This window comes from Papio anubis, chromosome 8 (genome assembly GCF_008728515.1).
Source record: "Papio anubis isolate 15944 chromosome 8, Panubis1.0, whole genome shotgun sequence".
Classification (NCBI taxonomy): Eukaryota; Metazoa; Chordata; class Mammalia; order Primates; family Cercopithecidae; genus Papio; species Papio anubis.
Window position 1 is genome coordinate 40,721,598 of NC_044983.1, and position 13,183 is coordinate 40,734,780.

The 13,183-nt window shown below is 48.4% G+C and overlaps 1 protein-coding gene across 4 annotated transcripts in view; it reads right to left on the bottom strand.

The window, feature by feature from the left end:
* Positions 1-2,675: 2,675 nt before the first annotated feature.
* Positions 2,676-13,183, bottom strand: part of PLAT (plasminogen activator, tissue type) — a 41,246-nt gene continuing 30,738 nt past the window's right edge. For 3 of the 4 annotated variants that reach the window (XM_021942276.2, XM_021942274.2, XM_021942275.2), the window contains exons 7-14: positions 12,544-12,635; positions 10,146-10,317; positions 9,365-9,450; positions 7,916-8,111; positions 7,668-7,804; positions 7,327-7,467; positions 6,300-6,466; positions 2,676-3,590 (exon numbers count right to left, since the gene is read on the bottom strand). In XM_021942276.2, the coding sequence (XP_021797968.2) occupies positions 3,432-3,590; positions 6,300-6,466; positions 7,327-7,467; positions 7,668-7,804; positions 7,916-8,111; positions 9,365-9,450; positions 10,146-10,317; positions 12,544-12,635 (1,150 nt within the window). In that variant the 3' untranslated portion in view covers positions 2,676-3,431. Of the gene's footprint in view, positions 3,591-5,906; positions 6,094-6,299; positions 6,467-7,326; positions 7,468-7,667; positions 7,805-7,915; positions 8,112-9,364; positions 9,451-10,145; positions 10,318-12,543; positions 12,636-13,183 lie in introns of those variants that run through there. The other variant, XM_021942277.2, reaches the window with a different exon arrangement.

The window sequence follows — 13,183 nt, forward strand, 5'->3', positions numbered from 1 at the left end:
TGCCCGGGCTGGTGTACAGTGGAGCGATCTCGGCTCAGTGCAATCTCCACCTCCTGGGTTCAAGCTTTTCTCCTGCCTCAGACTCCTGAGTAGCTAGGATTACAGGCGCCCACCACCATGCCCAGCTAAATTTTTTTTTTTTTTTTGTATTTTTAGTAGAGACATGGTTTCACTATGTTGGCCAGGCTGGTCTTGAACTCCTGAACTCATGATCTGCCCGCCTCGGCCTCCCAAAGTGCTGGGATTACAGGCATGAGCCCCCGTGCCTGGCAAACTGTTAGAATTTTTCAAAGGAAATTTGACCAGCCTGGCCAACATGACAAAACCCATCTCTACTGAAAAATACAAAAATTAGCCGAGCCTGGTGGCAGGCACCTGTAATCCCAGCTACTCGGGAGGCTGAGGCAGGAGAATCGCTTGAACCCGTGAGGTGGAGGTTGCAGTGAGCCGAGATCGCGCCACTGCACTCCAGCCTGGGCAAAAAGAGTGAGACCCCATCTCAAAATAAAACAAAATAAATAAAAGGAAATTGAATTTCAAATTCAAACTTCCTCCAAGATCCTAAGTACTGAGGATTGCATGAGTCTTTCTCTTTTGAAGTTAAGTGTAACCAAAAGTTTATGCACTTTTTGATAAACAGACATGACGGGCTCTGGGAGGGTACAGTGTCACCATCCGAGTTCCTCTAGGTCTTCACCCAGTAGGAAGAGTTGCACAGGTACCTGGAGATCTTGTTCTCCTGGGCTGTTACCATCTATTTGTTTTATTAACTAGCTGGGAATAATGAGGAGATGATATTTAATTTCCCCTGACACCCGTTCCCGGTAATGATGTGGTGTTCTTTGTGTTTTAGAATTTGCCTCACTGGGCTGGGGCCCCGTCCCTCAGTCAGGGGCCTCTTCTGAGCAATTGTCTCTATCTAGTCTGTGGTTCCAAGACTGTGTGGGAGGAATGCTGGGGCCTTTTAACCTCCCTTTTCCATCCCCAGGGGCCTCATTGCCTCAGTTCATTTCATTAATCCTGAAGAAGAGCTTGTCCTGCAAAGCGGGAGGGAATGAAATCAGCTGAATTTCTGCCAGAGATTCAGTGGCTGGGGGTTCCTTTGTACTGATCCTCAGTGTTTTTTTTTTTTTTTCTTTCTTTTTTTTTTTTTTTAGACAGAGTCTTGCTCTGTTGCCCAGGCCTTAGTGTAGTGACACAATTTCAGCTCACTGCAACGTCTGCCTCCCAGGCTCAAGTGATTCTCCTGCCTCAGTGTTCCAAGTAGCTGGAGCCACAGGTATGCACCACCGCACCTGGCTAACTTTTGTGTTTTTAGTAGAGTTGGGGTTTCGCCATGTTGGCCAGGCTGGTCTCGAACTCCTGGCCTCAAGTGATCCGCCCACCTCAACCTCCTAAAGTGCTGGCATTATAGGCATGACCCACCGTTCCTGGCCTCAGACAATGTTTTTCTGAAATGACTGAGATACACATCTGTCTAAAAATTGTAGAACATGCAAGTGAGCAGTCTGAAGTCAAGAAATATGTGACTTAAGTCTCTGTGACCTGCATTTACTTACTGGCCTAGGGACTTCAGCACTTCAGGGATGTCCCCCACTGCCTCCCCCCACCCCAATCAAGCTCTTGGGTGTTAAAGAATCTCTTTCTTTTGTGAGTTTAAACGTCTTTTCTTCCAAGAACCTCTAAACTGAGCAGTTCTGACAACTGCACCAGAGAGACCACCTTTCTCCTCTCTGAGGAGCTGTGTCAGCATATCCCCAACAGCAGCATTGCAGCGTCTGATTTATTCTTGGAACTAGGATGTCAGCGAGAACAAAAGCTGCCAGGCAGCAGCCAGGAATAGGGGTTGCATCTCACGAGTAGAAAGTAATCTAAGAGAAGCAGAATGCAGCCTTACTTAGATAACATACTTGTGTGGACTGGTCTAGGGGTTCTTGCTAATGAGCAGAAAATTAAGACAGAATGGGAAACAGATGGCCCAAATACCAGCTTCTAGGCCGAACCAACAGTTGGGATGTTGCTGTGTTAGCAAGGTCGTGTGAGGTTCTTCCTCCCTATCCCCGCAACATTCCTCTCCTGCTGTCTGCTCGCTCGCCAGCCACCCTCTGGTTAATTTTCCTAGGGCATGCTTAGTTCCTCACTTCCCTGAGCACAAATCTCCATGGCTGCTGGTTGCCTACAGAATTAAGTCAATTAAGTCCAAAATCAGTTTGGTGTTCGGAGCCCCCATAATCTAAATTCCAGCCTATGTTCCTCTTCCTGAAGTTCACTTTAGACAAGCTCAACTCCTCATTTCTCCCTGTATTCCCCTCTCTTGGTCCTCTAGATACTCACCTCTCCATGGAGAGTGCCTTTTCCACACCTGTCCACAGTCCACATCTCACCCAGTTATTTTTTTCCTTAAGATTCCCCAAACCCTCTTGCAACTGAGTTCCACTACAAGTCTGCCCTTTTGTGGCCAGCTCCATTGTACCTTAGTACTTCTCTAAATGCCGATCATCCCATCAGACCAAGCATCCCTGTTCCTCCTTTTCCTGTTCCGGAGCACCTAGCCTTGTATGTTACAGGTGTTGTGTACGTGTTGAACGAGTGAAGCAGAATTCCAAATGATTTTAAAATGTGAACATGAATAAACAGTGGGATACAGCATCTATATCAAAACCATTCCACTCTGATTTTGGAAAAACCGTGAAAAATATATCTGAATTTATTAAGTATAGTACAAAACAGGGTTGTGGCAACAGTAAAAACTAACATGGATTGCTATAAATATGCTAAAGCCTAGTTGTTCAAATGATACAATTCTTTCATGCTACTCTAAAGTTTATAAAGAAAAAGGATTTACACTTTACACTGTACACAAAAGGAATACCTTCCGAGAGCCGGGGAGTGGCTAAAGGGGAAGGAGACTTGATGTCAAGGGTGCTTTTGAGGAACATGACGGGCTGGCCAGCCTGCCCCAACGTTGAGGCCCTGCTGGGCTCTTGTGACTATAAATATACTGTCTGTTTCTAATGCAATCTGTCTTTCCTGAAAGATCTTGTTATGTTTTACTATTGAGACATACTTTTATCTTTGTGGTCCTGTTTCCAAAGCTGCTCACGGTGACAGGTCAGGAGGTTGAGCTTTAGCTGAAAACAGGGTGGCATGGCCACTTTCTGCCCTGGGAGGAGGCATTCCTGGAGAGGCTAGTGTGCATTCATGTCTTCCCATCTGACAGAGCATCCTGCAATCAGACCAACTCCTGAAAACTTCCAAAATGGGAAGTATCTGGGAAAATGCAGTCTTCCCTCTCCTATAGGGTCTCCTCCCGCTCCTGCGGTGTGGTGGGTCTGGAGATGTCTGTATAGAGAAGCACTCTGCCTTTGCAGTGTCTTCTGAAGAGGAAGAGGCGGGGTCTCATTTGCTTTTGAGGAGTCAGTTGTTCCTGGTCACGGTTGCATGTTGTCTTGAATCCAGTCTAGGTAGTTGGTGACCTTGGTGTACACACCTGGGACATCCTTCTGTCCACAGCCCAGGCCCCAGCTGATGATGCCCACCAAAGTCATGCGGCCATCATTCAGACACACCAGGGGGCCTCCCGAATCACCCTGCAAAGGAGATAGCAGGTTTAGTGTTTGCAAAAAAAAGCAGACTATCTGGAGAAAGTATGTGCAGCATGAACATTGTATTCTTCAAAATACAGCAAGCCCTTCAATAATATTCCATTCAATGTCATTTCATTATAACATTGACAAGAAAAAAAAAATCAATTCCTGTCTGGGGACACTGTCTGCCTGGGTTTTGTCCGGGTATCCTGGTTTCCTTCCACATCCCAAAGCTTGCACGTTAGGCTGACTGAGGATGTGTCTACATGGGCCCAGTCTGAGTGAGTGTGGGTGTCAGTGGCTCTGCAATAGGTTGGTGGCATCTGTCCAGGGCTGGTCCTGCCTGGTACCCTGAGCTGCCAGGTGGCTCTGGCCACCCCCACCTGAGACCCTGAATTCAAATAAGCAGGTTGGAAAATGAATGAATGAATACAAAGTGTTATAAAGTAAAAATCTGTCTGGTCTATGATAAATACACGAATGAATGATGATAAACTGTGAGGTGTGGAGGCAGTCAGGGAGCCTGCCCTATTTGTGATTGTTTTTGAACTTCATGGTAGTAAGGTGTTCCTTACCATTTTTGCTTTGCAAACATTTATTCCCTGAATTAACCCACCACTATTTCGACTGCCATCATTCACTTATTCTCCAAAAATTGGGTGAATAAATACCATTTGTTTTTATTAACTTTTCTTAAATGTTGTATTTATGTCAATATTGAATGTTAGAAGTGTTTTGGGTCTTTAGAAGTTTGCTGATATTTTTATGACTAGAAATATTGCCACAAGAACTTCACTCTTTTTATCTTTTTTTTTTTTTTTTTTGAGATGGAGTCTCACTCTGTCACCCACCCAGGCTAGGGTGCAGTGGCGCAATCTCAGCTCATTGTGGCCTCCGCCTCCGGGGTTCAAGCAATTCTTGTGCTTATGGGCATGCGCCACCACACCTGGCTAATTTTTGTGTTTTTAGTGGAGACAGGGTTTCACCATGTTGGTCAGGCTGGTCTCCTTGGTCAGGTGATCTGCCTGCCTCAGCCTCTCAAAGTGCTGGGATTATAGGGATGAGTCACCGCACCTGACCAACTCTTATTTATATCGATTAGCTGATGGTAAAATTGGTTTTGTTATACGTCATTTCACTTACAGTTGCAGTTTCTAAGAACCTGTTTTTTCCTGGCATGCTGTTAAGTGGAGACTTACTGAAGAGTGGGAAAATTGTATCTCAGTTATCTTGGTCCTCTGGAGGATTAGGCTGTATCTATTCTGGTAAAGTAGAGTTAATTACTCAAACGTTTCAGGCCTCAAAAACCCTGGCTTGGCTCCACCACCTACTAGCTGAGTGGCCTTAGACTAACCATGGTTTTCTTATCGGTACCATAGAGATAATATTAATACTAACCATAGGGTGGTTATGGCATTCAGTAGAAAAATGCGTGAAAAGCAATGGAAGATATCTAGTAAAAGTCTTGGTAATTGTTAGCTGTTCTTATATTAAATTAAAATGATTTGGTTTTGCTTTGAAGCATGCAGATAGATAATGGTTTCACTTTGGTACAACCTTTTTGTTTTTGGAGTGTAAGCTGGGTGGTACAGCTGAGGTTTCTGAAGTAACCATTCAAAAAGAAACTAAGTACTGTCAGGGAATCAGAGGGGAAACCGCTGATATGACTGCCTTGCAAAAACAAAGCCCACACATCCTTCAGTGCCAGAGCCTGGCCTCACTTCTCTTTGTATCTCTTCTACTCCCAGCCCCTAAAGAAGAGCTTGGCACACTGCAGACACTGAAATGTCTGAGGAAGATCAATTCCTTGGCTATGTGTAGGTCTTAATACCAGCAGACTGGCCTGTCCTCCCGCACCCCCGTATCTGGCTAATCATGAAATATAAGTACTAATTCTGATAAGGATGCCCACACAAAGGACTCCAAATAGTGTGCTTTCCCAGAGTATTAGGGCTGAATGTGAGTTTTGAAAACTTCTTTCTCACATCATCTAGATCCTGCTTCCCAATAAGTTGCCTTTCTACCTTCTCCTTCTACAAAGCAGACTCCAATTCTCTAGCACCAACAGAGGCAAACACTTCTTTCTTTCTTTTTTTTTTTTTTTTGAGACCGAGTTTCGCTCTTGTTGCCTAGGCTGGAGTGCAATGGCGCAATCTCGGCTCAGTGCAACCTCTGCCTCCTGGATTCAAGCGATTCTCCTGCCTCAGCCTCTCGAGTAGCTGGGAATACAGGGATGTGCCACCACGCCAGGCTAATTTTGTATTTTTATTAGAGATGGGGTTTCTCCATGTTGGTCAGGCTGGTCTCGAACTCCTGACCTCAGGTGATCCGCCCGCCTTAGCCTCCCAAAGTGCTGGGATTACAGGCGTGAGCCACCACACCAGGCCGTGGCAAACATTTCTTAATTATGTGGCTCTCTCCATCGCTTCAACAGTCAGTCAATTGCCTGGGCTGAAAGGAAATCCTGTACAGGTGGAGTTTCTTGTGCAGATCCTGGGGAAATTTCCTGCAGTTTAAAGTTCTTAGGTTTAGGGGACTTTGATCTTCCTCCAGTTGCTTTATTCTCTGAGGCCCTCATCTGGAATCCCCAGGGGTATCGCTAAGAGGAAATCACTCTGGTGATAACTTTTTTTTTCCTTGGTGAAGAACCTGTTGTCCCAGGGGCATTTTCCCCTGGGTTGTGCCCAGCATGGGCGCGCCACTCCTGTTTACCTGGCAGGCGTCGTGCAGGTTCGCCTGGGGCCCGCCGCTCCGAGTGTCTCCAGCACACAGCATGTTGTCGGTGACCGTTCTGTTAAGTAAGTGTTGTGATGTGCAGCGGCTGGATGGGTACAGTCTGACGTGAGCCTCCTTCAGCCGCTCCGAATAGAAAGGAGACGCTGAAAGGGGAGAACCGTCATATGGTTTTAGGGAAAGTTATTTATAAACCTTTTAGAAAGAGAAAGCCAAATTTTCCAATAGCTAACATTGATCTAGATTCAACATATATTAGGTCGAATCCTATGACACTGCTGGTATTTTATCGTTTTGACCCACAAAAACAACAGGATTCCGGGACTGAACCCCCAGCCTCTCCCTAGTGGCACTGCTGATGCTTTGGACCAGGCAGGTCCCTGTTGTGGGGGACGGGGACAGTCCTGAGCCCTGCAGTGTGCAGCGTCCCTGGCTGCACTCACTGAAGGCTGGTGTTAACCCTCACCCTGAACTCTAACAACCAAAAATGTCTCCAGACCTCGCCAAACGTTTCCTGGGGGACAAAAGCACCCCAGCTGACAACCATTTGTTCAATGGTATCTCATTTAACCCTCCTAATCTAATTAGGGAGATAGTTCTGTCTCCACTTTACCAATGAGGAAACTGAGGCTGGGAACAGTTCAAAATAAAAGTCCATGTCCACAGTCACATAGTTCAGCAACTGGGATTTGAAATCGGGTCTATGCAACTCCAGCTTCCCAGAACCCACACGCTTAGCTACTGTACTCCACTTCCTACTCAGAACCTTCCCAACACCTGCAGCACTTTGAGGTCTTCATACTGTTGTGTTCTTTCCTGGCCTGCAGTGTCCCTGTGAGGCAGGGACAGCAGAGACAGACCCCCACTTCACAGGGAGACAGGGGACTGGTGTCAGTGCCTGACCTGGGCTGGAACCTCACTCTCCTGACCCCATTTTCCTCTGGTGGACCGCAGCTTCCCCTGCTGTCCTGCAGACAGGATGGGGCCGAGACATCCTTCCACTTACAGGCCTCATGCTTGCCGTAGCCGGAGAGCTCACACTCAGTCCAGTCCGGCAGCTGCAGGTCCGCCGGGGGGAGGCACACAGTGCGGACCACGCTGCTCTCCTGTGCACAGTGGGACGAATCTGATTTCAGCTGCAGTAGCGCTGGGAGAGAGAAAGGAGGAGTGAGCGGGCGTGAGGGCCACGTCCCTGGGAGGGGAGGAACACGCAGGAGGGACAGGGGCTGGAGGAGGAGGCCCGTGTGTGTAAACACAGGCGAGTGCATGTGGGTGTGTGGTGTGATCTGAGTGTGAACTGGAGCCGGGAATGACGAGCTCTTGGAGTCGGGAATGACGAGCTCTTACCAATGTCATTGTCGTAAGTGTCATCATCGAATTCCTTATGGACAATGTATTTTTCTACTTCAAACTTCTGCTCTTCCTCACCAGGGACCACCCGGTATGTTCTGCCCAAGTACACCGTCAGGTGGTGGGGTGGAAACCTGGTGGAGAAACAGCCTTAGAATGCTATTTTTGCTGTGGGATTTCCCCTAAAGGGCTTGATTTCTAGGCCTTAGAGGGTGGAAAAACCAGCTAGGTTTCCGAGCCCCTACCTCTCCTGGAAGCAGTGGGCGGCGGAGAGAATCCAGCAGGAGCTGATGAGTATGCCCCCGCACAGGAACCGCTCTCCCGGCGACCTCCTGTGCTTGGCAAAGATGGCAGCCTGCCAGGGGTGGGAGGCGATGTCGGCGAAGAGCCCTCCTTTGATGCGAAACTGAGGCTGGCTGTACTGTCTCAGGCCGCAGGTGGCTTCGGAGGAAAGGATGAGGAAGCTGTCAGACCCACAGGCCTCCTGCATGTGTGTAGGTAGAGGGAGGGGGCCGTCTGCGTGGCTGTAAAACCACAACTTTCACTTGGTGGGATCAGCATGCCAAGTGTTGTCCATACATTCTCTTTAGTTCTCACAGCAATGAGTTTCAGGAGGCGGAGACTCCTTTTTTTGCCCAAGGTTGCAGTGGCACCCGGATTAGTTCCCAAGTATGTTTGACTCCAAAACTGGGGATCTGCCATCCTTCATTTCTTCTAATGTTTTCCTACAGCCATTTCCTGGCCTAAGAAATAAAGGATTGCAGCTTCCTTCTGAGGAATGTCTGCTCACTTCTTTTCCATCTGCCCAACCTTACCCATGCTTCAAGGCCCATGTGCAATCCTGCCTCCTCACAAAGCTTTCCTGACGTCCCCGCCCGCTCAGCTCTGAGGAGCTTAGGGGCACGGACCACTGCGGACTCACACTAATGCCCTTGGGTGTGAGTTAGCTGGTGGTCTGTGTCTCATCGTCCCAATTAGACTTGTGTTCCTTGGGGAACATGGTTGATCTGTGTGTTCACAGGAGCTGATTAATAACCTACTCACCAGCCATTTCCAAACTAAAGTTTCATTTTGTAGCAATATGCACCAACTTGAATCTCGTATCTCTCACCCACGTCATGAGCCAGCTCCCCTGTGTGAACTAGGTCAGCAGGAAACGCGGGAGAGCTCACAGTGGAAGTACATGCCTTGGGGTCAGAGGGCATGAGGGCAGGCCCTGGCTTTACCTCCCGGCGCCCAGCAAGCTTGGGCAGGCCACCTGGCGTCTGGGAGACTGCTTCCTACTCAGTGAACTGGAGGTGGGAAGACCACCTCCACCACGCTATTGGACGAATGTGGTGAAGGCACTTTATCATCTAAGGAGCCATGCATGCGAGGCCTCCTCCTCATTCCCCATTACTGTCAGCATCACCAATAGAGGCGTCTAGAGAGAGTGGGGTAGAGCCTACTGACTTCTCAGAGAGGTTGCTGTGTTCTTTTCTTTCTTCTCGCCACTCCCCACCACCCCCATGCATGGGACATGGACACCTGTCCACCCACCATGGCTTCAGTCATGGAAGCCCCCTCCACACCCAGCCTGGAAGTCTGGTAGGCACACAATCTGCACCGGACAGCCATGGAGGCCTAGAAAGTGACGAGGAGATGGTGAAGAAGGGAAACCAGGTGCAGGGAGGTGGCCGGGGCCCAGTCCTTACAGCAGGAGGGCACATCACAGTACTCCCATGTCAGCCTGCGGTTCTTCAGCACGTGGCACCAGGGCTTGGCGTCCCCATCAGGATTCCTAAATGATAAGGGAGTTTAACGTTTCCTTTTTATCTTCTTATTTTTTAATTTTTACAGAGATGGGGTCTTGCCATGTTGCCCAGGTTGGTCTTGAACTCGTGGGCTCAAGTGATCCTCCTGCCTCAACCTCCCAAAGTGCTGGGATTACAGGCGTACACCACCAGACCAGGTCAGGAGTTTAAGGTTTTCAATCCCATTTTCAGTCACATCACAGGCCATGTAAGAGTAGGAGACTCAGTAAACCGATGAAAACCACTGAGCTGGGAGGGAGGACGCTGAGTTCATCTTGACTTTGTGGCACACCCCCACCCTAGGAGAACTTCTCTTTAACTTTGTTATGCAATCAGTAATGCAGTGTTCTAATCTCATAGGGCTGTTGGGCAGAACTGTGTGAGCTGTCCTGTTATGGAACTCTTACAAATCGTTGGAATAAAGATGTCATGAGAACAACTGAGGACTAAATGGTTACAGGCCAGGACCCTTAACTTGGGATTTGGGTTGGAAAACTGGCAGACCTTCCTTTTCACAATAAGTGTTATTCTAGCAAGTGAAGAGGTTGGACTAGATAGTATTGATGGGTGTTTCCCACATACTGGGTCTGTCATGTAACTTGAGGCATTGAATCTTCCCCCATCTCACACCCTAATCCCACGTTCTGCCAAAACCTGAACCCCCCGCCCCTGTGCTACCTACCGGCAGTAATTATGTTTGCCCAGGCCCAGTGCCTGGGCATTGGGGTTCTGTGCTGTGTAAACCTTGCCTATCAGGATCATGGAATTCCACGGGAGGCAGGAGGCACCCGATGCGGTGAGGCTGTGGGTGCCACGGTAGGCTAACCCATTCCCAAAGTAGCAGTCACTGTTTCCTAGAAGAAAAGAATTCTCAAACTGAAACAAAAACAAATTCTGAAGCATGCAAGTCGGGGCTGGGGCTTGAAGAAGAGCTGCCGGCCGGGGAAGCTGGAGGCCACTAGCCCAGCACTGAGAAGAGTGTAACACCTCACACTTCCCCTTTTGTTGCCCAGGCTGGAGTGTAATGTGCGATCTCGGCTCACTGCAACTGCCACCTCCTGGGTTCAAGCGATTCTCCTAACTCAGCCTCCCAAGTAGGTGGGGTTACAGGCATGCGCCACCATGCTAGGCTAATTTTGTATTTTTAGTTGAGATGGGGTTTCACCATGTTGGTCAGGCTGGTCTTGAACTCCTGACCTCAGGTGATCCGCCTGCCTCAGCCTCCCAAAGTGCTAGGATTACAGGTGTGAGCCACCGCGCCCGGCCTGAGCCTTTTCCCCCTTCTTTGAGTCCTTTTACTTAGAGATGGCAGGGGGGTTTCATCTCCACCGGAAGTGGCTCCCTAGATTGCTGTGTTGAGAGACAGACTGGGGGCATCTTCAGGTTCAGCAGGAAGGCTGCTGCGTTCCATGAGCGGGGACTGTTTCTGGAGCTGCTTTGAAAGCTGGTAGGGGTTTCCTTGTGTACACTTAACAGGCTGCGGTGAACCAAGGTGCTTCAGTAGGGCTGGGGTGGGAGTTATTTCTCAGACTGTGTCTGCCAGTGTCCTGAGGATCTGATGATGGGCTTGGGAAGGAGGAGGGGATGAGCCGTAGAGTGCTGCCTGTTTTCATCTATTTCCCCCATTTTTCCATTTTTTTCTCCCCACCTGAAACTGACAAAGCATACTTCTATACATAAATACCATAAATGGAAGGGATTTTCAAGATTATCTAGATCTGCAAGTCCTCATTTAGACCAGATCATGGGGGAAGGGGAGGATGCTTTAGAGTCACCATAAAGTCTTCAGAGTCACAGGCATCACCTGTGGACCTGGGTGCTGAATGCACATAGCTGATGCGTGTTTATATATATCATGTACAAATTTAATATATGTGTGTTTTATATATATATATATATATATACACACACACACACACACACATACATATTTATGTATTTATTTTGAGACAGGATCCCACTGTCACCCAGGCTGGAGTGCAGTGGCACAATCATTGCTCACCACGGCCTCAATCTCCCGGGCTCAAGCGATCCTCCCACCTCAGGCTCCCAAGCAGCTGGGACCATCGGCATGTGCCACCACACCTTACTAATTTTTGTATTTTTTGTAGAGATGGAGTCTCACTTTGTTGCCTAGGCTGGTCTCAAACTCCTGGGCTCAAGCAGTTCTCCCGCCTCAGCCTCCCAAAGTGCTGGGATTATAGACATGAGCCACTGTGCCTGCCCTAAAAATATTTAGAACTTAAAAAAATATCTTTCATAGTGCTGTGATAAATAATGTAATGATTTGTAAAAGCACCACTGAATTCATAGTACCTTTCTGTAACTTAGGATTTTTTTCTTTCTTTTTTTTTATTTGAAACAGTTTTTTTATTCCATCGCCCAGGTTGGAGTGCAGTGACATCATCTTGGCTCACTGAAACCTCCACCTCCCAGGTTCAAGCAATTCTCCTGCCTCAGCCTCCTGAGTAGCTGGGACTACAGGTGCCTGCCACCACACCCAGCTAATTTTTGTATTTTTAGTAGACACACAGTTTCATCATGTTGGCCAGGCTGGTCTCAAACTCCTGACCTCAGGTTATCCACCCACCTCAGCCTTCCAAAGTGCTGGGATTACAGGCATAAGCCACTGTGCCTGGCCTTGTAACTTAATATTTTCTTTGTTCAATTTTGGAAGTTTGTGGGTTTTTTTGTTTGTTTGTTTGTTTGTTTTTGCATTAACAGGTTTGAGAGGGAGCAAAAGAGAGAGAAAGGCCCATTCACCCATTAATCAAAAAAGGGAGAATCTTCATTCATTCTCAAAAGGACTGAAAACCACTGATTCAGCCCCATCCTCTCCTCCATAGTGGAGGAAACTGAGGGTCAGAGTGTGAGGAGATCAGCTCCAGGTCAGACAAATAGCCAGTCAGAGGCCAAGCCCAGGCACAGACCTAAGTCCTGTCTTTCTTCCCTCTGCAACCAAAATGACTCACTCCTGGCCTCCCCTTTCTCCCCTCAGGCGCAGGAGGGCTTTCGGCCTGTCCTCCCAGACTCTCCTCCCCCAGGGACACTCAGGGAAAGGAGGGATGGTTGCCACTTACCCTCAGAGCAGGCGGGGGTGCTGCAGAACTCGGAACTGTACTTCCCCGCCTTAAAGACATAGCACCAGGGCTTTGAGTCTCGGTCTGGGTTTCTGAAAAATCAGCCAAGGGAAGGGCCAGGGTAGGTCAAAGGTGAAGCCTCTCCTCTAGGACCCAAGGTTTGCTATCCTTTTCTGGAGGAATGGGGAGTGCTTTTTTGAGACAGAGCCTCGCTCTTTCTCCCAGGCTGGAGTGCAGCAGCGCATCTCTGCTCACCGCAACCTCTGCTTCCTGGGTTTGGGCATTTTTCCAGCCTCAGCTTCCTGAGTAGCTGGGATTACAGGCGCCCACCACTATGCCTGGCTAATTTTTATATTTTTAGTAGAGACGAGGTTTCACCGTGTTGGCCAGGCTGGTCTTGAACTCCTAACCTCAGGCGATCCACCTGCCTCAGCCTCCCAAAGTGCTGGGATTACAGGCATGAGCCACTGCGCCCAGCCAGGAGTGCATTTTTGGTTATACACTGGTAGTTGTATCATGTTAGGCAGGAGTATGATTTCGTTCCTGTGTTTACTTGGCGGTGAAGTATGGTTTAAGGAGTTGCATGTGGGTGCCAAGTTGACAAGGCGTGGACTGGAATAGTCTTATGTGTCACTTGGCC